This window comes from Arvicanthis niloticus, chromosome 6, assembly GCF_011762505.2.
Source record: "Arvicanthis niloticus isolate mArvNil1 chromosome 6, mArvNil1.pat.X, whole genome shotgun sequence".
Taxonomy (NCBI): Eukaryota; Metazoa; Chordata; class Mammalia; order Rodentia; family Muridae; genus Arvicanthis; species Arvicanthis niloticus.
In genome coordinates, this window is record NC_047663.1 from 93,476,999 (window position 1) to 93,497,738 (window position 20,740).

At 47.0% G+C, this 20,740-nt stretch overlaps 1 protein-coding gene across 2 annotated transcripts in view; it reads right to left on the minus strand.

Annotated features, from left to right (window-relative positions):
* The window catches only part of Srl (sarcalumenin), a 42,805-nt gene extending 23,097 nt beyond the window's left edge, over positions 1–19,708 (minus strand). The window contains exon 1 of one of the 2 annotated variants that reach the window (XM_034507423.2): positions 19,628–19,708. In XM_034507423.2, coding sequence (XP_034363314.1) covers positions 19,628–19,688 — 61 coding nt within the window. In that variant the 5' untranslated portion in view covers positions 19,689–19,708. The remainder of the gene's footprint in view (positions 1–19,627) is intronic. The other variant, XM_076937304.1, reaches the window with a different exon arrangement.
* Positions 19,709–20,740: the final 1,032 nt, after the last annotated feature.

Genomic DNA, 20,740 nt, shown 5'->3' on the forward strand with positions numbered 1-20,740 from the left:
CGAAACAGCCTAGAGATAAGGCCTCCGTTGTGTTCCTTGCCTCCCTCAGTATGTCTGCCCACTGCTCAGAGTGGGAAGGAAGGAAGAAAACCAACAATCACAACTCTTCCTTTCTCTTCCCGGATGGCTGTTCTTCACTTGTCTGATCCACTGCTGCAAAGTTCTGAGGGAGATCCTGTCTTGCCCTTGTAGCTTTGAGAGAGTTTGGGGTCCTCACAGCCCTCTCTGGCAGAAAAGCAAGGTTTATCAATCTCTCTTGAAATGAGGAGGCAGACACAGGAAATATAAGACATTTGCTCCACAAGCCATTCATGCAGCCTTCTTCCTAGGAATGCTGTGACCACCACACCTGCAAAGCTTGTCAAGCACTGAATGCAGGCTCTGGGGCTGGGCTGGTATAGAGTTGTGTTTTATAAGACAATTCTACATAACACCAAGACCTGAGACCCTCAATGCTAAATCTTCCCCAGCACCGAGTACCAGAGAACTTTGTCCCAAAATTGAAAGTGAAGGTCAAAAGAACAGCTCTCAGAACCCAAGGGCTTTTGTTACTGATCTGTTTTGAGGTCACCTCAATGTAAGTCCCACTGCAGATTGTCTCTTTAGAACTTTTTCTTTTGGGGGCTGGGGGTTCTTACTTTGTGTCCCTGGTCAGCTCGAACTTGCTTTGTAAACACCAGAGTGACTTCGAACTCAGAGATTCACCTGCCTCTGCCTTCCAAGTGCTGCAGTTGACTTCTTAGCAGTCTTTATTAATGACAGGCTGAAGTTATTCTCCTACACGCTTTCTCATAAGTTTGATCTGAAACTATGAAGTTCGCAGACACATATACCCACTATTCCTTTTGACCATCACTCATATACACATATGCAAATGATCCGTCAATAGTAACAAAGATGCCAGGGGAAAAGTCTTTCCTGGGTCTACACTTTATCAGGACGTGCTGGCCTTGGAGCATACAAGAGTTCCAAGTCCCACCCGCCACCCTTAGCTCACACGTCAGCTTCTCACAGGCTGTGAATCCAAAGTGACCAGGGCAACATTAGAACCCACGATGATGGTGTTTTCTTACTTTCTATCTTCTATCTCACACCCTCTGCCTTCCACTGACATATCTTCCACATCTTGTCCCTGGACACTGCTGTGCTGGGCACACATGGACCAGCAGCCTCTTCTGCTGTCTTTGTTAATTTATTCATCTTACTTATTTGTTTATTTATTTTACCTTATTCTACTACAGAGTGACTGTTTACCATTTCAGGTAAAGACTTCATCAAATAATGTGGCTGCCAGCTGACACCATTAGGGTTTTAACAGAGAAGTTTCTGCCAGAGGAAGGTTGTCTACATCCTTCCAGAACCAGTCTCCAGCCATCCTTGGCCTTTAGCCCTTCCTCCAGACAATGGAGACTGGGTCCAGTGGAAGAAGCAATGGAGGTTTTCTTCAGCTTCATGGCTGAGTCTCCAAAGTCAAGGCTAATCCCACCAGTATGGCTCATCCCTAGTGGGACTCTAGCCCCTCAATGGTTCAGCAAGGGAACAGGACACAACAGCAAAGGCAGAAATCACAGAGTAACTTACTCTAACTTCACTAAGCAAAACTCTAAAAAGCACCTGTCTTAAGGCCACAGAAATCATTGGCAGCATCTGCTTCTAGAACCCAGCATCCTGCAGTGTCTAAATTGTCCCTATGCCAAGTCAAATCCTCACTCCCACCTCCACTTAGACAATGACACAGCTATGTTTGGCTTAAAACAACTTCTTCCTTTTCTTCCTCTTCCTCCTCCTCCTTCTCTTCCTCCTCTCCCTCCTTCTTCTTCTTGCTTCTTCTTCCTCTTCCTCCTTCTCCTCCTCTTCCTCTCTTCTTCCTCTTCCTCTCCTCCTCTTCCTCCCCTCTTCCTCTCCTCCTCTTTCTCCTCCCTCTCTCCCTTCTTCTTCTCCTCCTCCTTATTTTTTTTCTAAATTTTTACTTTTTGAGGCAGGTTATTTTCTGTGTAGTCATGGCTGTCCTGGAACTCATTCTGTAGACCAGGCTGGCTCAAACTCAGAGATCCATCACCTCTGCCTCAGAACAGGGAAGTCTTAGCTCACTACTTCTTCTCTCTTTGAAAAGGATCAAAGACTTCAACACACTTGTTTTTTTATCTATAAAGTACACAGAATTGACAGAATAACTTTATTTTCCACCTCATACCTAGTTCCTATAACTATCTGGTTTGAGAGATACACAGAGAAATTGTTATAATCCTCTGACCATTGGCAGATACATAGGGCTTGTGATAGATGCCAGGGGTTCATGATGTAAATGATGTTTGTTCATTTTGTTTTTTTTTTTTTAATGTGGATGGTTAGTTGGCTAGTTGGATGTTTTTTGTTGTTTTTGTTTGTCTTTGAAATAAGCTGTCAGCTATTGTGGCATGGCTTCAAACTCATTATGTGGCCAAGGCTGGTCTTAAGCTCCTAATCCATTTGCCTCTACCTCCTAAGTGCTAACAGGCATACACCACCAGGCAGACAATTGGTTTTTGAATTTTTGTGTGGTTTTAGTTTTTAGTTGTTTGCTTTTTAGTTTGAGGTTTTTTGAGACAGGGTTTCTTTATTTGCATCACTCTGAATGTCCTGGAACTCATTCTATAGACCCAGCTGGTCCTGAACTCACAGAGATCTTCCTGTACCTCCCAGGTACTGGAATCAAAGGCATTTGTCACCACTGCCCAGCTAATCGTTTTTTTAAGCCAAGGTCCTGCCATAGATAGATAGATGATAGATAGATAGATAGATAGATAGATAGATAGATAGATAGATAGATAGATAGATAGATAGTTCTGGGTGACTCAGTAGTATACAACCCAGCCTGGCCTCAAATCACAGAAATCTTTCTGCTGTAGCCTAAGTGGCAGTATCGTAAGCATGTGTTGCCACACCTGATGTGCTTACTCACTCTGAAAGATGAGTATTTCCAGGAGAAGCACAGCATCTGGTCCTCAGCTGGGAGTGTGGCTCAGATAGAAGAGTGCGGCCCAGCACACACAAAGCCCTGGTTCAATCCCCAGGACTGCATAAACCAAATGTGGTGGCACATATCTATGATGTCAGTACTTGGAAATTGGAAACAAGAGGATCTAAAGTTCAAAGTCTTGGAGTTTGAGGCCAGCCTAGGCTACATAAGACCCTGACTTAACAAAAAACAAACCAACACAAAAAAGCTTGCGCCCTGTTGCCTAGAGTGAACATATAGAGACGTTCTATTGACAGCCGCTTTTCCAGAGATCAGTGTAAATGCTCTCATGAGAGTCAGTGGGGAATGACGTCCTCACTTTGTTAGCACTAAGACGGTAGGCCAGGACAAGGAAGGAAGAATGAATGGAAGGTGAAGTCTGAGGAAGACTGGGGCTGGAGTCTGGTTCCCTTGGTTCTCCACCTCCCAACCCGAAGAAATTGCACCTCCCTGGGGTCTTCATGGAAAGATGCTGGTAGAACTGAGGGTTTAGCTCTTGAGTTCCAGGAGGAAGCCAAGGGAGTGCATTCCCTCTAGATGTCTTGCATTAGGGTCACTGGGGCTTGGCAGTGAAGGAAGCAATGAGACCCAACCTAAAGAGGCTGGAGGAAGTCCGCTTGGTTCTCCAGCTTAGGGCGTAGATCTAACACCTTCACAGTCTGGGCCTGAACCAGTGTTGCTTTGTCACACCTCACAGGCTGAGAAGCCTTCTGACACTTAAGTCAAAAGACCAATCTCTCCAGGTGGAGTTGGGAATCCTGGGATCTGGATGTCACTGTTTCACTATCTATGTGACCTTGGGCTGTCCCTTGACAGACCCCTTTGGAACACTGTGATGATGTTTAAGAACATCCAACGAGCGTGAACTGTGACACTTAGTATCTCCTAGAAGCGCAACGACACCTGGCCAAACCCCAAACACACTGAGCGGCTACAACAGAACCAGCTTTGGACGAGAGGTGCAAGGCTTGCCCCTCAACTTGCTCCTTTGGACCCTCTGGGTCTGGGAACTCAGTCAAGAGGCTAGAGAAGGTCTTTCTACTCAGAGCTCCTTCTCTCTAACCGCCAGCCACAAATGGCTGAAGTGGGATTTGTAATCACTAATGTCTTCCTCATCGTTGTCAGAAGAGTCTGGTGACTGGAGCAAAGGAACAACCCTAACCTGTGTGCTGCCTGGAAAGTACCAACTCTCAGAGCCTCTAGACCCGTGCTTCTCAGCCCTCCTAATGCTGCAATCCTTTACTACAGTTCCTCATGCTGTGGTGACCCACAACCATAAAATTATTTTTGTTGCTACTTCATGACTATAATTTGGCTAATAATGAATCATACTGTATACCTGTGTTTTCTCCTAGTCTTAGGTGGCCCCTGTGAAAGGGTCCTTCAACCTCCCAAAGGGTCTCAAGCTGCAGGTTGAGACCTGCTGCTCTAGAGCAAATCCAACCTTGTCCTGAATTCTCCCTTCCGAGCCTGGAATGTCCCAGGCAAGTATGTCTGACATACTCTGGCCACCTAAAGTGGACCACTCCAGAAATCTGAGATTTTCCCAAGTGGCCTAGACCCAGCACCTCAGACACATGGGATATCCCCTTGGAATATGCCCCTCAGGCCAGCTTTCTGAAGACTCCCTCTCTGGACACTAACCCTTCTGGAAGGAGTCATTACAGGCAGATCAATCTGAAAATAGCTTCCTTCTCTGTGACTTTAAATGTCACTAAGAACCTGAGCTCTAGGCACCCCACCTCGCCTATTCAAATACTGAAAACAGAAGAGGTCCTTGTCACCAGGGAGCCCTTAACCTGTTACATACCTTGTTTTTGGACAAACAGAGCCATAAAAGGCCATATATTCCTTAGTTCCTAAAGGGCTCCCTCTAGGGGAGGAAGGTCCAAGCCAAGGGCAGGGATAGAGTGAATGCATGTTCTACACTTCCTGATCCAGGTTGACCCTCCCCAGTCAATGCTGAAGGCCACAACACTGGTTTTGAGGAGCTGAACAGGCTATAACAACAGGTTATAGCTCAACCTGCTATTAGGGTCCTCTCAGTCCATCCTGGACACCAGCCAAATCCCTGCACCAAAGCTTCAATACAATCCTACATTAGTTCCTAATGTCACTAAAACAAAGTACCACAAATTTAGCAACTTCAAAAAGTAGAAATTCAGGGAGCAGTGACATATCCTAGGGTGTTGTGCTTGCCTAGAATGCATAAAGTTCTAGATTTAATCCACGGCACTACATAAAATCAGAGGTAGTGGCACCTTCCTGTCTTATGCAAAAGAAAAACCCAAGCCCTACAGTGAGTGACCTAGAGGCCTACACCTCTGCCCTTCTTCCTCTGTGACCTCATCTCTTCTCTGAAGCCATCTTGCCCACTCTGTCCAGACACTTGGGAACTCTTGTTCTTCTTGGGCTACTCCAGTGTCCCTCCTGCTCACTATGCTTCATGTGTGCTCTTCAGAGTATGCTTTTCCCAGACAATTTTGTTCTGATATTGCATCTCTGTGAGGCTTACTCCAGCCACCTCAATGAAGACTGTCCCCCACTTAGCCTTTGTCTTTTTTCTCCCTAGCTTTATTTTTATTTCACTGTTTTCTAACATGTTGGGGGTTGGTCTGGTACTGCTTTGTATTCAGATTCTAAATACTGGCCCCCAAAATTTGGTTGTAGTCCTGATGAGTACATTCTCACATACACCAAAATAAGTTGTGTACATTTTGCTTGCCAATCTTCTCTGACTGTTTAAATAAAAGTGGCTGACAGCCAATTACTGGGGAGAATAGAAATAGGCAGGGCTTTGGGTTGCAGGTAGGGACCATGAGGAGAGAGAGGAGGAGAAAGAAGATGGAGAAAGCAGGAAGTCTCCATTAGATGGGATGAATCAGGAGCACGTGGCCAAGGGAGAGAAGTACATCCTGAGGACAGACTGATGGAGCAGAACTAACCCAGGAAAGATAGTTTAGGGGTAATCACCTAGCAACTATGGGATTAAGTAAATTAATAAGACTGTGACTCGAGACTATTGACAAGTATCCAGGTCATAATAAGAACCAACAAAGTTATTAAATATATTACAACAGCACTAATACACTGCATAATGTGTGTAGTTTCTTCTTGTTTGGGAGTTGTTTCCTTGGCACCTAGAATAGCTATTTGTGTGGTTGGATACAAAATGAATGAATAGAAACAGATAGTTGGATGGAAAATGAGAGATATGGTGACCAAATGAAAGACCTTTCTTTCTCTCAGTATCAAATAGCTCCATGAGACAAGAGAAGTGCCACTGAGCTGTGTCCTAATGCCAGTACTTAATCTGCACAGGCCTAGTTCTCATGTGATTAAAGGGCCTGAGGAGAGTTGCTTTCCAGGCCTACCATGTAATGACCATTGGGCTGAATTGCTGAACAAAACTTTCTCCCCTTTAAGATATTGAAATTTGATTACAGGGGGAGATGAGTAGACAGGAAGCCAGAGCTAACCACCCATCAGTCTCCATGCCTGAGAAGGGACTGTGGATAACACAGGCTCTGAGTGGTTGCTCGTGAGAAGTAAGGTTATTTGGGGTGAGACACTGTGGGAAACAAGCCAAGTGTGTGAGGAGCCATGATGTGGTTAAAAGGGTAGAAGAGACCTAGATAAAGTGCAAGCTAGGCTTCAGATGTGTGCTGCCAGAACTACAAGGGAAGTGACTGGGGCTTGGGACTAGGGAAATCACAGGCTTAGTGTGGGAGAATGTTGTTTGGTTGGTTTCAGAGGGTTAACAGTGGAGACCAATGGGTTCTGTGAACTAGGCCTTTGTGGTCACTGATGAGCATTTGTTGTTGTTCTTTAAAAAAAAAAAAAAAAAAAAAAAAAGGGCATTGCTGGGCATGGTAGAGCACGCCTTTAATCCCAGCACTTGGGAAGCAGAGGCAGGTGGATCTCTGTGCGTACGAGGTATATATATATATACACGTGTGTGTGTGTGTGTGTGTGTGTGTGTGTGTGTGTGTGTTCGTATGTGCATGTGCTATGTGTATATGGGCACCTGAATAGGCCAAAAAGGGGCATTGGATAACCTGGAGCCAGAATTACAAGCAGTTACAAACCATGTGGGTACTGGAACCCAAATTAAGGTCCTTGGAAAGAGCAGCAAGTGCTCGTAACTACTGAGCAATCTCTTCCATACTCATTGATGAATATTTCTGAAAAGGTCTGAAGGCCTAGACTGGACAAAGATTGAAAGTAATCCCCTTACCCTGCTTCCTCTAGAACCAGGATGTACCACAGTGCCTCGCTCTATCGCTTCTCCAACTGCCCAGCTACCCTAGACTTGGGCATCCCTGCTACGCACTGTGGAGACCCAGCTATTCTCCTCTTCCACAGGGAACCTCTGCTCCTTGGCGGAGGTCTGTGATCATGGGGACCTCACAGGGTGGTCATTCAGAAGTTTACTCTGAGCAGCATCTGCAAAGGACCAGAAAGATGCCCACATCCCATATACCCCTTTCTCGGCTCCTACAACACCTGGGGGCTGAGATCAAGGGACTGATACAGGGCCTCACACAGAAAACAAGCTGTGCATATATTCCCAACCTCTGGGTCCTTGTTCTCTCTGTCACTAGCCATCCAGAAACTAGTTCTCCCATCCCCAGGACCTTCCATCTTAACTTGCTCCATGGCCAAAACATATCCAGGCAGTCACCCTCCCCCCAGCACCCTTGTAAGCTGGGCAGCTGCTCCTGGAATTCTTTGCTCCAACCATCTGTCTATACATTCATTTAACTTGGTCCCTCTGGTGTGTCAGCAGAGCCAAATTAGCCACTGGGTCATTGTGGGGGGGGGGCGGTCACTGGAGCAGCAGAGCCAAGACAGGAGGTGCCCCTCTGCCCAGCAGAAAACTATTGCCCAAAAGACATGAGAGCTAAACATTTGGAGATCACAGCTACTAGACATCTTGAGGTTAATGTTAAGAAATTACAGTGGGTTGAAGGGTGTCCTTTCAACATCTGTGTCCAACATGACCTGAGATTGTGACCTTATTTGGAAATATGATTTTTGTAGATGTAATTAATTAAGATGAGGTCATGTAAATTAGGGTGAGCCCTAAACCCAATGTTTTTAATATCCTTATATGGTAGGGAAAAAAATATAGAAGCTAGATGGGGGAGAAGGCCATAGGGAGGCAGAGGTGAGATTGCAGCAGTGAGGCTGGAAGCCAGGAAAACCAGGGATTACTGGCAAACACAAGAATTTGGAAAACGTACAAAGCTTCCTCCACGAGAACCTTCAGAAAAACAACCCCACCAATGCCTCGACTCTAGACTTCACACTCTATAACTGAGCAAGAACACTTTCGTGAGATTTGTTTTTGTTTTATTTTGTTTGAGATGGGGTCTAACTATGTGAACTAGGTTAGCCTTGGATGCACATACACACACACACACACACCTGCTTCTGTCTCCCAACTGCTGGGTTTAAAGGTGTGCACCACCACACCCAGCCATTTTTTAATGTTTTAAGCCATCACATTTGGGGTAACGTGTTATGGCAACCACAGGAAAATGATATAGGAGCCAAACGTTCTCCCACACTAAGCCAGATGTGATTTCCCTAGTCCAAGCCCCAGTCCCTACCCCTAACATCCTGAAGCCAAGTTTGAGCACCCCCTCCCAGCCACAGAGCCTGCCTGACAGATGTTCCCCCTTAACTGCTCGCTCTCGCTCTCACTCTGGCTACTTATTTTTAGCCCCTGATTCCATCTACCTTATATGGCTCTCTGTTCATCTCAAGAGCACAGAGCAACCCCGCTCCTGGTGTGTAAGCTCTTTGAGGACAGAGAATCCCAACGATATTAACAGCCCTAGTGGGAGTAAAATGCTGATAGAGTCCTCGGTTGTTCTTGTCCCATGATATTTGGGGAAACTGGCAGCACATGTCAAGTGACAGCACATATGCTCAGCAGAGAGAACATGCCACCACTGTCACAGCCCTGTTAGCATAAAAAGAAAAGCATGCAATGTCAAAAAAAACTCCTTTTGAGATACGGACTTGCTATGTAGCTCTGGCTGTCATGGAACTTACTATGTAGAGCACACTGGCCTCGAACCCATGGTGCTCATCCTGCCTCTGCCTCATGAGTGCTGGGACTAAAGGCAAGCACCATCACGCCTGGCTCAAAGAATATTTTACGCACCTGATGGACATTATTTTTTGAGACAGGGTCTTGTATATCCCAATCTGGCCTCAAACTCACTACATATCCCAGATATTGGGATAACCTTTAACTTCTGATCGGCCTGTGTGTACCTCCCACGTGACAGGGTTAGAGGCACACACCACGACGACCAGTTATGTGGTGCTAGGGATGAAGCCCAGGCCTTCACATGTGTTAGAGAAGCACTTTACCAACTGAGCTATCCCCACCCCAGCTCCATTATTCTCACTTTAATCACATAGCCTTCATGTTCTCAACAGCTCAAGTATTACCATCCCTAATTAATAGGTAGAGAAATGGGTACAGAGTGAGCAAGGTAGTTCACGTCTATAATAGCAGCACTCAGGGGTTAAGGAAGGAGGGCTATGAGTTCAAGGCCAGCTACATGAGCCACTGTTAACAGAAAGGAAAGAGAAAAAGGAGCCAAGTGTCTGGCTTTGTCACTCAAACTTTTACCTATTGCCATCTAGGGAAGATTCTATTGGAGACAACTGGGCAGCTAGGTTCTAACCCAATGGCCACTTGGAGGAGGACCAGGGGCTACAGCTTGGCAGTGGCCTGCTGGAGGAGGGAAGGAAGGAGGGGACTCCCAAGGCCCAGGGCTCTCCCCTGGCTTGGTTCTGGGCTGAGCTCCCAGCACAACCCACTTCCTGTAAGCACCAAACTCTAGGCCAGGCTTTGCCTGCACCTGTTTGAACTCAGAGTGCTGTCCCTGCTCTAGAAGGATCCAAAAATATCTGAGAGGGAGGAGAAGGGGGTGGGTCTAGTCAAAAGGAGAGCAGGCTATGAAGACACCCTCTTAGTTTGGCCTTCAAGGCTCTTCTCAACTGGCTCCAATCCATCAGGGTGGCCTTGTCTCCCCTGAACATGAGCTTCCCATTCTAGCCAGTATGGCTCTCATCCTGTTCCTGCCAATGCAAAACTCTGAGCTTCCCCCATGCCTGTAGATCACTCTGCTTACACAAATCATCTGCTCATTCATTAGACATTATTAAGTGCCTTCAGTGAGCCAAGCTCCATGCTAAGTATTACTAATACAGTACAGTAGTCCCCCTGGTCTTACAGGGGATATGTTCCCAGATCCCATGTGGAGAGCTGAAACCACATAGTACTAAATTCTATATAGGGTGTGGTTTTTTCTATACTTACATACCTATAATAATCCTCTTACATTTTTATTTATTTGCTGGTGAGGATGTGCACATGCCATCGCACACGTGTGGAGGTCAGAAGGCAATTTGCTGGAGTTAGTTCTCTCCTTCCACCCCGTGAGAGCGGCAAATGACTTTCCTTGCTGAACCATCTCACTGGCTCCATACAGTTTTAATTTACAAATTAAGCACAGTGATGGCTTGGACATTTAGCTCACTTGATAAAGTGCTTGCTAGCATGAACAAAGCCCTGGGTTTCATCCTCAGTATGACATCAAACCAAGTGTGGTACTGCTCACACATAACCCCAGCGCTTGAGAGGTGAGGCAGGAAGATCACCTTGGGCTACATAGTGTCCCCAGGCTGAGCTACCCGAGACCCTGCCTCAAGAAGAGGGAGGTAGGATGGCAACAAGATGGTTCAATAGGAAAGGATGCTGCCAAACCAGATAACCTGAGTTTGACTCCCAGACCTCTACATGCTAGAGGGACCTGACTCCTACAAGTTGTCCTCTGACTTCTACACATGCACCAAGGCATGTATATACATGTGTGCACATACACACAGAATAAATAAATAAATGTGATGAAATTTTAAATTAGGCGCAGTGAGCTGAGGATATATCTCAGTGCCAGAGCACATGCCCAGACTGCATGAGACCCTAGGTCAACCTCCAGTACTGTAAAGGTGTGGGGGAGGTAGGAAAAGAGTAACAATAAAACTAACAACTAACCAGAACAACTAGAAAGTGGTCAGGCAGTGCCTTCCATCCTTACTCTTGGGGGACAGAAGCAGGTGATTTCTGAGAGCTCAAAACCAGCCTACTCTACATACTGAGTTCTAGGCCAACCAGGCCAAAACCATATAGTGAGACTCTGTTTCAAAAAAAAAGTTATTTAAAATTTATAAATTGCTTATTTCTGGGATTTCCCTTTTAGTCTTTTTGGACCATGGTTGATCATCAGGAATAAAAGCAAAGCCATGAATTTAAAAAAAAAAAAAAAAAGACTTATTTATATGTCTATAAGAGAAATAATAAAAGTGCAGTCTCTTGCCCTCCAGAAGCAGATGATCTGACGATTGTTTCCTCCTACAAGTGTGGCTGACTCCCTCTGTGGAGCCGACCTTCCTAACTCTCCTCTGTACTCCAACCAGAGTGTAGGCTGCAGTGGGTGTTAGTAACATTTTTTTACAGTGCAAGTCATCTCTCCAAATAGAAGGTCAGCTCTCCAGGGCAGAGACACAGTCAGTCCATTCCTGCCTGTACCATGTGGCTCTGCCAGGACCTTGGAGGTCCTAAGGGTCTATGAGAACTGGAGACCCCACATCTGCCTCAGCTCTCCCTCCTCAGGGGTAAAATGCCCCCACTACTTGGACTCACTCAACTTCCCAGAGAATTCAGTTTTCACACTTCCTTCTGATTACATCCTGACTGGAATCCACCTAAATAAATCTCCTTAGCTAACGAGGTGTTCCCTAAGGAAGACTACACCCATGTCCTTCTAGTCTCTGATGACCCCTCTGGTCCCAAAGGCTGGCATGTAGCCCACACACACTGTACCTAGCATACTCCAAACTGAGGAAAGAGTAAGAATTCTCAAGGAGGCTATGCAAAGAACTCTGGGAAGGAGTGGATGGAAAAAAGCCCTCTCCTGTTCCCTAAAGCTCTTACAGAGAGCCAGGAATCCTACCATGGTCCTGTAGAATCTCTCTGGCTTTATTCATAGCCACCCTGCTTTCCTACCTGCCACACTGCACCAACTCAGGAAAGACAGATTTCCAGAGTGGCTCCCACTGGCAACAATGCCTTTTCCATGTCTTCAGAATCTGTCCATGGGCATACTCACTCCAGGGCAGCCGAAAGCAGCTCTCCCTCCATACGAGCTGAAGAACTGTTAAACTGGACTGAAGAACCCACTATAAGCCTGTGGCCTTGGAGATATGAATAGTTGATCTCTTGGCCCTTTAATTCTGATTAAATTCTACTTATTAACTAATTATATTCAGTTATTAATAAAATTTAATACATTATAATTTGCACTTCTGGTTTAATTCTGCCACTTGAATTCTGATTCTCTTCACAAGTTTTCTATCTTGCAATTGAGGAGTCAGGAATGATTGCTCTGGGAGGGAAGGTGAATACATAAGTTGACAAGTGACAGGCATGTCCCCCTAGGTGGAAGGGACCTGGAACCTTGATTGTAAGTAAAACCACTTTCAAGAGTGGAGAAGGAGGCTGAAACCAGATGGGTTAAGACTCCTTGCTGCCATGGTGGTGCACGCCTTTAATCCCAGCACTCAGGTGGCAGAGGCAAATGGATCTCTGAGTCTGAGGCCAACCTGGTCTACAGAGCGAGTTCCAGGACAACCAGGGCTACACAGAGAAACCCCTTCTCAGGGGCAGGGAGGAATGGAGAGACTCCTCAATCCTACAGAAACACAACAGAGCAGACAGGCCACCGCAGGCAGCAAAGAGACCAGTCTCCAAAAACTCAGCTGAATCTGACAGTCCCATTTTTCCCCTGAATTATGTTTGTCGTAATTCTCCTGCTGAGCACACTGGGCTGGGGTGGACCCAAGAGACTGAGACCTGGGGAACACTAAACAGATTCCAGTTTGGCAGCCCTATTGCTGGGCGCAGTGTGACTCCAATTCTTACTCAGCACCAGGTAGAGGAGGCTCACTCTACAGAACTCAGGGACTACCTGTTGCTTGTGTATTGTAATTAAGGGGTTCCACAGGCCTTGCTCACCAAAGCAGTGGGAAATTCTACCTTAGAGATGCATTTCTTGAGCTGAAAATGACAGTTCAAGCGGTTGAGCCCTGGTCTTCCACTGACATGAGTATAGCTTTTCCTGACTGAACTTTGGTAGGTACTGGAAATGAAGAACAGACAAGGTGCTGACAGGGAGATGGAGAACTAAGTCAAGAGAGAATCACAGGGCCCTGCAGTGTGGATGTATTCTGAAGACAGGCAGCTTCAGTTCTAACACTTTTCTAAGAAGGTAGGTGAGGGTGGGAGATTCTGAGGAGCTGGAGCTCCCAAAGTAGAAATGAGGACACAGCCTTACCCATCTTGTCCATTCCTTTTCTCTAAGCCAAGATGAAACCAGAGGGGAGACCCGAGCCTGGAAGCCTGTCTTTATCTCTCATCAATAGCAACCCAGGTAACCCAGGCCATGGGCTTCCCCTGTAAAGTGCTTCACCACACAGTGCTTTACCCACAGCAGACTCGACAGGCATCTGTTAAGTACACATCCTGGATGATGGAGTCAGTGCAAGTTCAGTCACTCTGACTGAGGGTCCCCAACATTCACTGTAATGAAAATGCTGGTTTACTCTTTCACCCTTGGCCCCCTCTTGCAGGCATCTCACAGTTCTTCCTCAATCGTGGACACTGGCTTGGCTCAGAGTAACAAGTCTCCCTAACTACACAGAGCTCTTGGAAGGTTTGTCAGGCTCTCCATTCTATGGTCTTCCATAACCTGTGGGTCATGACCCCTTTGGCAAACCTCTGCCTTCAAAAATATTGACATTATGATTGATTCATAACAGTAGCAAAATTACAGTTATAAAGTAGCAGCGAAACAATTTTATGGTTGGGTTTCACCACATTCATTAAAGGGTGGCAGAATTGGGAAGGTTGAGAACCACTGTCCTAGAGAAATCCCCGACAGATCCTACAGGCACACCTCCTAGTTCAGTTCCTCGGATAGCATGGGCCACTGAGACCGATTCTAACATGGTATCTCTCCAAGGTCTCTTCAGTGCATCTCATTAGAGCTCAGTGTGCTCAGGCCTTTTGTGCCCTCCTTGAGAATTCTGACATCTTAGACATCCCATCTGCCATCTTGTTCTTGTCCTTTTTTTTTTTTTTTTAAAATCGGGGTCTAATGTAGTCCAGCCTGTCCCTGACTCACTCTGTAGCCCAGAATGACCCTGAACTCCTGGTTCTCCTGCCTTCACTGCCCAAGTGCTGGGATTACCAGAGCATGTCACCATCCTCAGTTTTATGTGGAGCGGGGAATTGAACCCAGGGCCTTATGCGCACTATCCAATCACTCTGCTGAGCCACAACCCCAGCCCTTCCCTGTACTCTCCAACCTTTTCCTTTCCACAGGAGCCTTCCCTATTGGCTCAGAAACATGCCCAGTGTTAAAGTTTCTCCATGTCTGTAATGCCTTCTGGCCCCGAAATTCTGCTACCAGCTTTTATCCACCCTACTTAATCTTTAACTCCCCACATCTAAATATGTTGCCTCTATGTGATCACTAAATACTCTTAAATCCCTCATAATCTGCCAGTGACCTCTGGGTTGTCAAAATCAGCACCTCATCATGCCCCAAGTCTCTGTGACATTTAATCCCCTTGCCTGCCCCTTCCTCTAGGAGACATCCTTTCCCTTGGCCACCAGGCCACCCTCTCTCCTGGTATTCTTTTCTATCTTTCTGAAACTCATTTTTTTATTATCTTCTTCCTTTTCTTAATCTTCAATTCAAGTGTCCTTCAAAGATTAGTTCTTGGCCTTATTTTTCTCCCTCTGCAATGGCTCCAGCCTTGTTGGGCTTTGTATAAATGAACTGTACCTCTGCATTTCTAGGCCTGATTTTTCATCTATTCCTAGGCTACAATCTCATCTTTCCTCCATTTTTATTTGTTCAAAACAGAGACCTTCTACATAGCCCAGGATGACCTTGAACTCAGAATTCTCTTACCTTCTTCCTAAGTGTTAGGATTATGAGCATGTGCCAGCATGCTCAGTCTGATCTCATCTTTCTAACTACTTTTAATCCCCATCCAGATGTCCCATAGTCTGTGGCACTCAAAATGACCCAAACTGAACTTTGTGTATGTGTAACAGAATTTCACTCCTGGCCGGCCTGGAACTCATTAGGAAGGCCAAGCTGGTCTCTAACTCACAGAATCTACCTAACACTGTCTCCTTGTGCTAAAACTAAAGTCACATATCACCACACTCAGCCCAAACTGAACACTTAGCATGTGTTCTCTCCTGCATAGCAATGTCTTAGTCTGACAGTTCCCTAGTGACTGCAAGGAAGCCTGTCAGGGCTTCCTGCAGCCTGCCTAGGTTGAAAAGTCTGGTTTTGGGGATCCTGCTCAGGTTGAGAAGTCTGGTTTTGGGGCTCCTGCTCAGGTTGAGAAGTCTGGTTTTGGGGATCCTGCTCAGGTTGAGAAGTCTGGTTTGGGGATCCTGCTCAGGTTGAGAAGTCTGGTTTGGGGATCCTGCTCAGGTTGAGAAGTCTGGTTTTGGGGGTCCTGCTCAGGTTGAGAAGTCTGGTTTTGGGGATCCTGCTCAGGTTGAGAAGTCTGGTTTGGGGATCCTGCTCAGGTTGAGAAGTCTGGTTTTGGGGATCCTGCTCAGGTTGAGAAGTCTGGTTTTGGGGATCCTGCTCAGGTTGAGAAGTCTGGTTTTGGGGGTCCTGCTCAGGTTGAGAAGTCTGGTTTGGGGATCCTCTGTTAGGATTGCCTCTTCTGCCTACTCGAAAGTTCACTGGGACTATACTCTCTGACATGGCTAATTAGTTTCCTCCAGTCCTGCTCCTTCCTACCAACGTAACCAAGCACATCTCCTCAAAGCCCTCTGTGGCTCCCCACTGTCCACAGAGGAAAGCTATCTCCCTCAGCCAGCACTCAAGGCCGTTCACAGCTCCAGAAGGCTGGCTCGTCCTTTTCCCTTCATACACATTCCCTTCCTGCTCTCTTCTCACAGCTGAATCCTTCTCCCCTCAAAGTCCAGCTTCATCTCTTTTAATCTAAAAATACTCCGCAGGGCCAGCAAGCGGCTCAGCAGGTAAGTGCACTTGCTGCCAAGGTTGATGACACTAATTAGATCACCAGGACTCCCAAAAGTTGTCCTCTGGCCTCTACATACATGCTGTGACACATACATGTCCCTTCCCAATCAATAAGTGCAAATATTATTTATTTCATAAAAAGACATTCCTCACTCCACTCAGCCCAATAACCCTACCTCAGCTTCTCACTTTCTCTGATCTCCATTATGATATCTTCTCAGCCCAGTATATGTGTAAGGAAGAAGCTGTCTTTTTCCTTCCTTCTAGGCCAAAGGTATGCCAAAATGTTTTTCCTGTTCCTCCAATATCATACTTTAAAAACAGCAGGCACAATAAATATAAAATGACGGAATAATTACAAGCTGTGTGAATGAATGGCTCCAGACCCTCCAGCAGTGCTACACAATGGGCCTGGACTTCGGCTAAGAGTGGAGAGTGTGCCCATCCCCACAGCCGCAGACCCTGTTCTGTACAGCACACTCTCCCAGCTGTCACCTTCATTCCAGCCAGCAAGCACAGCACCCATCCTCAACCCCTCTTAGTCCTAGCCAGCAGCAGAAGCAGCCATCTTGTCTTCCACTTGTATCCACGGAGCTGGGTCCTTCTCAGCCTATGTTTACAAGCAGACATCAAAGGCCAGTTGCTTGCAGCTGGCCTTCTCTTCGCCTTCCCTGGGGGATAAGTGGGCAAAAGTACAGGGCAAGAAGAAAAGAGACCTGAATTCTGACTCTGACCAGCCATGAACTAGTTACTTGGCCTTCACTGTAACATATGTAAGGAAAAACAGAACTTTCCAACTGTGGCTCCTATGCCACTAGGAAAGGGATGAAGCCATAAGCACACCCTGGCACAGCACTTCAAGCCTCCATATGGAGAGCAGGGAGACAAGATGCACCCTCTGAGCTTGTCCAGCTAGCACAAGCTAGACAAGCGGACATTGCTTTGGGAACTAGAAAGGCTTCGGAGGTGGTTCTCCCTGGAACACTGAATTCACTCCTCTTAAAGCTTCCCAACAGAAGACAGTAGCAGCTGAACTGCCCTGTGGAAGTCAGAAAGGAAGTTTGCTTCTAGATATACAGCCTTACAGTAAAGAGGAAGCAGCCTGTGCCCTCAGGGAATGACATGGACATGTTCCCTAGGCCTGTACCCAGCACACACCAACCTCTTACCATTGCGATGTCGGGGTGAGGGTCAAAGGATCTGAAGCAACATTTTCAGAAACGTCCTGGGTGGCCTTATCCACTACCCCCTTTCACATTCACCCATGGGGTGTGTCAGAGGAAGGCAGGCATGGAGGGACACAGCTCCCAGAGGAGGGCTAACAGCACTGCAGCATATGCTTCTGTCCCTGACTGGGAAGGTCCCTTCACTTCTCTGGGGTTTTCTTTCCTTCACTGTCCAATGAAAACATCATTAAATTATCTCTGGTGTTCTTGATGAGACCTATCTCTCTCCCAGGTCCTGAGCCCATGGAGAGAACTCAGGTAATTATAAAGAACTAGGGGCAACTAGACGAGGGAAGAGACCAGAGGTGTCTGGTGACAGGAGCTGATGGCTGTTCCCAAGTTCTAGTGTAGGTACTTGTGACTAATGTCTAGAAAAGCTGGGGTGCTGGGTCTCCTAATGAGAGAAGAGGCAGTAGGGGCTTCAGAATCAACCATCCAGTCTAGAGGAACCACAGAAGCAATGTGGGAGAGATAAGATAGGGTGTGTTCCAGGATTCCTACCTTTGGAAGCGGGGGGTGGGGGGGTGTAGAGCTAGAGAAGACGTTTGCTTCTTCTAGCCCAAGGCAGAGCAAAATGGGAGATAAATGGCAGGAGGAAGTGTGGAGACAGGAGTTCAGATACAAAGATATGATCTTTAGCCAGAATGGCAAGTTCTGGGGGGAAATCAGCACTAGCAAAGGTTGCTATTATAGGTGTACAGGGAAATCATCAGGTGTCTTGTAACCTCCCACTGAGTTGAGCAGCAGTCACCTCACAGTACACAATCTAAAACTGGGCAGAGCAGTGGTAACTGAAGTAGAACAAGCAGTCAGAGGATTTGTACACTAATGGGCAAGCAAGAGCAAGCTCACACTCCTGGGCAAAGAAACAGCCTAGAAATACCTTCACATGAATCGCATGCCTTTTTCCCTTAGCAAGAGCTCTGAGCAGAGCTTTCAGAATAGTCTAGAAATCCTGTCCCTCTATACAAAGAAAGAAATATTTTAAAATGCCCCTAAAAGGGCAGAAATTCCTCGGACTTTGCTGTGTGGTAGCTTCAAGGTGGCAGCTGGGGGTGGGCCCGGCAGAGGAGGGGCTGGGAAGAGGAGAGGGTGTCAGTGGCTTCAGGCTCAGGATCCAATTACAGGACTGTTTCCATACTTAGCCACCTGACAGCCGCTTGGAATACTCACCACTCCAGCCACCACAGCCCCATGGAGACCAAATTAACTCAAGGGCAGACAAGGGCAGGGCCCAACTGCAAGCTCAATGGCCCAGAGCACCCGGCCTTACCTCTCACACCCCCAAAGAGTGGCTTCTGTTCCTCATATGCCTATACTCTCACTAGGACTGCACCTCTGCTGCTCCAGTCCCATGAGACAGAACCTTAAAGATCTAAGACGTAGACCCAGAAATCTCACAAAGATGAAGTGCTAGCACAGGAGACAAACCAGGGTATCCTAGATCCCTAGGGGGAATCTTAGAGCACCTCCCTAAAGAATCCCCAAAGGGAAGCCAGCCTTGGGAGTCTTAAGAACAAGAGAGGTGGCAAAATGATCGGGTGTCCCCTCTACAGCCTATAAATAACCCCCATGCTGCAACCCAAGCCACCACCTCTGCCACACAAAGTGCTGAGATGTCAAAGGAAAGCCACAGTGTGCAGAGCCAAGCCCCCTTCCTGATGAAAGACCCTGCCCCTAGGAAGGCTCTCGTCCATTCCCCTCTGCATTCTGTCCAATTGCTTTCAACACAACCACCAGCTCAGCCTTCCATTCAGTTCTACCCTGCCCTAACCCAATCCTGTCCCACTGGTCATAAAATGATTCCCAGCTTTGTCTGCAGTGTCCCACTTATCTATGGACATGCAAACCTAAGTCACTAGCTAAAACAAAGTCTTCAGTCCTATTTCCCACCAAGATGGTAACTCAGACAACCTCCAGCTCCAAGATTATATTATTTTTATCCATCTCGGAGATTCCTCTAGGCTTGACTCTGGAGGGTCCTCTCTCCAGCTTGTTCCAGTCAGACTCTTCTCTCTGAACCTGACCTAGACCTCTGAACCATTTGCTCTCATTTCTTCTTAGATCCCTCACTGGCCTCCACTTCTCTCTAGCACCTCATCCTCTGTGTCCCAGGCCCCTGTGAGCAGGGCAGTGATACTAGCTAGAAGCAAAGTTCTGCCAACAGCCCAGTCCCCCACTCTGATAAAAACTTGGGAACATTACGGCCACAATGGGAGCCATTTGTGCAGAGGGTGTACCTGCTTGTCCTGAAAGCAGCAGCGAGGCCAGGAAGCAGCAGAGCAGGAGCAGCGCCTTCATGGTGACTGCCAAGAGAGCCCAGCTGCTCCTCGCCTCTATTTATATGGTGGGTGCAGGCAGGCACAGCAGGCGGTGGAGGGCGGGGGAGAAGGGTCACACAGTCACTAGGGCAACTGAGCAAACATGATGGGGAAAAAGCCCAGACCCCCAAGGGCTACTGTGGGTGTTGTCCTAGGCTCCAGGCACCAGAAGCAGAGCCCGGTAGTGGCCTCTCCCAACATGCCCAGAATTATTTAGTCCAGGGTAGAGAATAAAGGGATAAAGATGGCCCTTGGACTGAGATCCAGGAGTTAGGAACTTGAGTCTTCCTAGAATATTTGCTACCTTGACCTAAAGTCTCAGATAGGTCAAGGACCTGGAAATGCCTCCAAATGAAGGACTGTCAGCCAAATGGAAACCAATCCTATTTGATAGTCACTGACCTATAATCTAGCAAATAGGAAAACCCACAACATCTGACCTTTGAGGTCAATGGCTACAAGCTTGTCCTTCCAGGGCCTCTGTACAGAGAATGCTGAGCAGGGGGGAAAAGGGGACTCAGAGGATCGCCTGAGTGACGTGATGTCAGTTGGAGGTGAAGAAACAGATCCATTTCCAGTGGGCAGGGGCTCCTGAATGCTCAGTCACCTCTACAAAGTGCTTTTTGATGCAGTCTTCCTCTGGGCTTGTGGTAGCCCTGAAAGGCAGCTGTAGGAAGCTGAGAGACAACAGATGCTGGGTTGCCTGGTTAGTGAGATAGTGTCACCAGGAAGGGAGGAGGCAGCAACTGGTCACAGAGTAAATGAACTAAAAGCAAACTGGGCACCTGTTCAGTGCTAGGGACTTCACATTTCTCAAAGCGTGTTGCTATGAGACTGGAGCTTGAACACAGAGCTTAGGCCAGAACACTGCCGCAGGGCCAAATCCCTAGCCCCTGGGATATATACACCATATACAATTGTGTAAGCAGCTTTACTGATATACAATCAACAAAAAATATATTACACAGGGTTTCTTGTTTTTGTTTTTTTGAGACAGGGTTTCTCTGTGTAACCTGGCTGTCCTGGGACTCA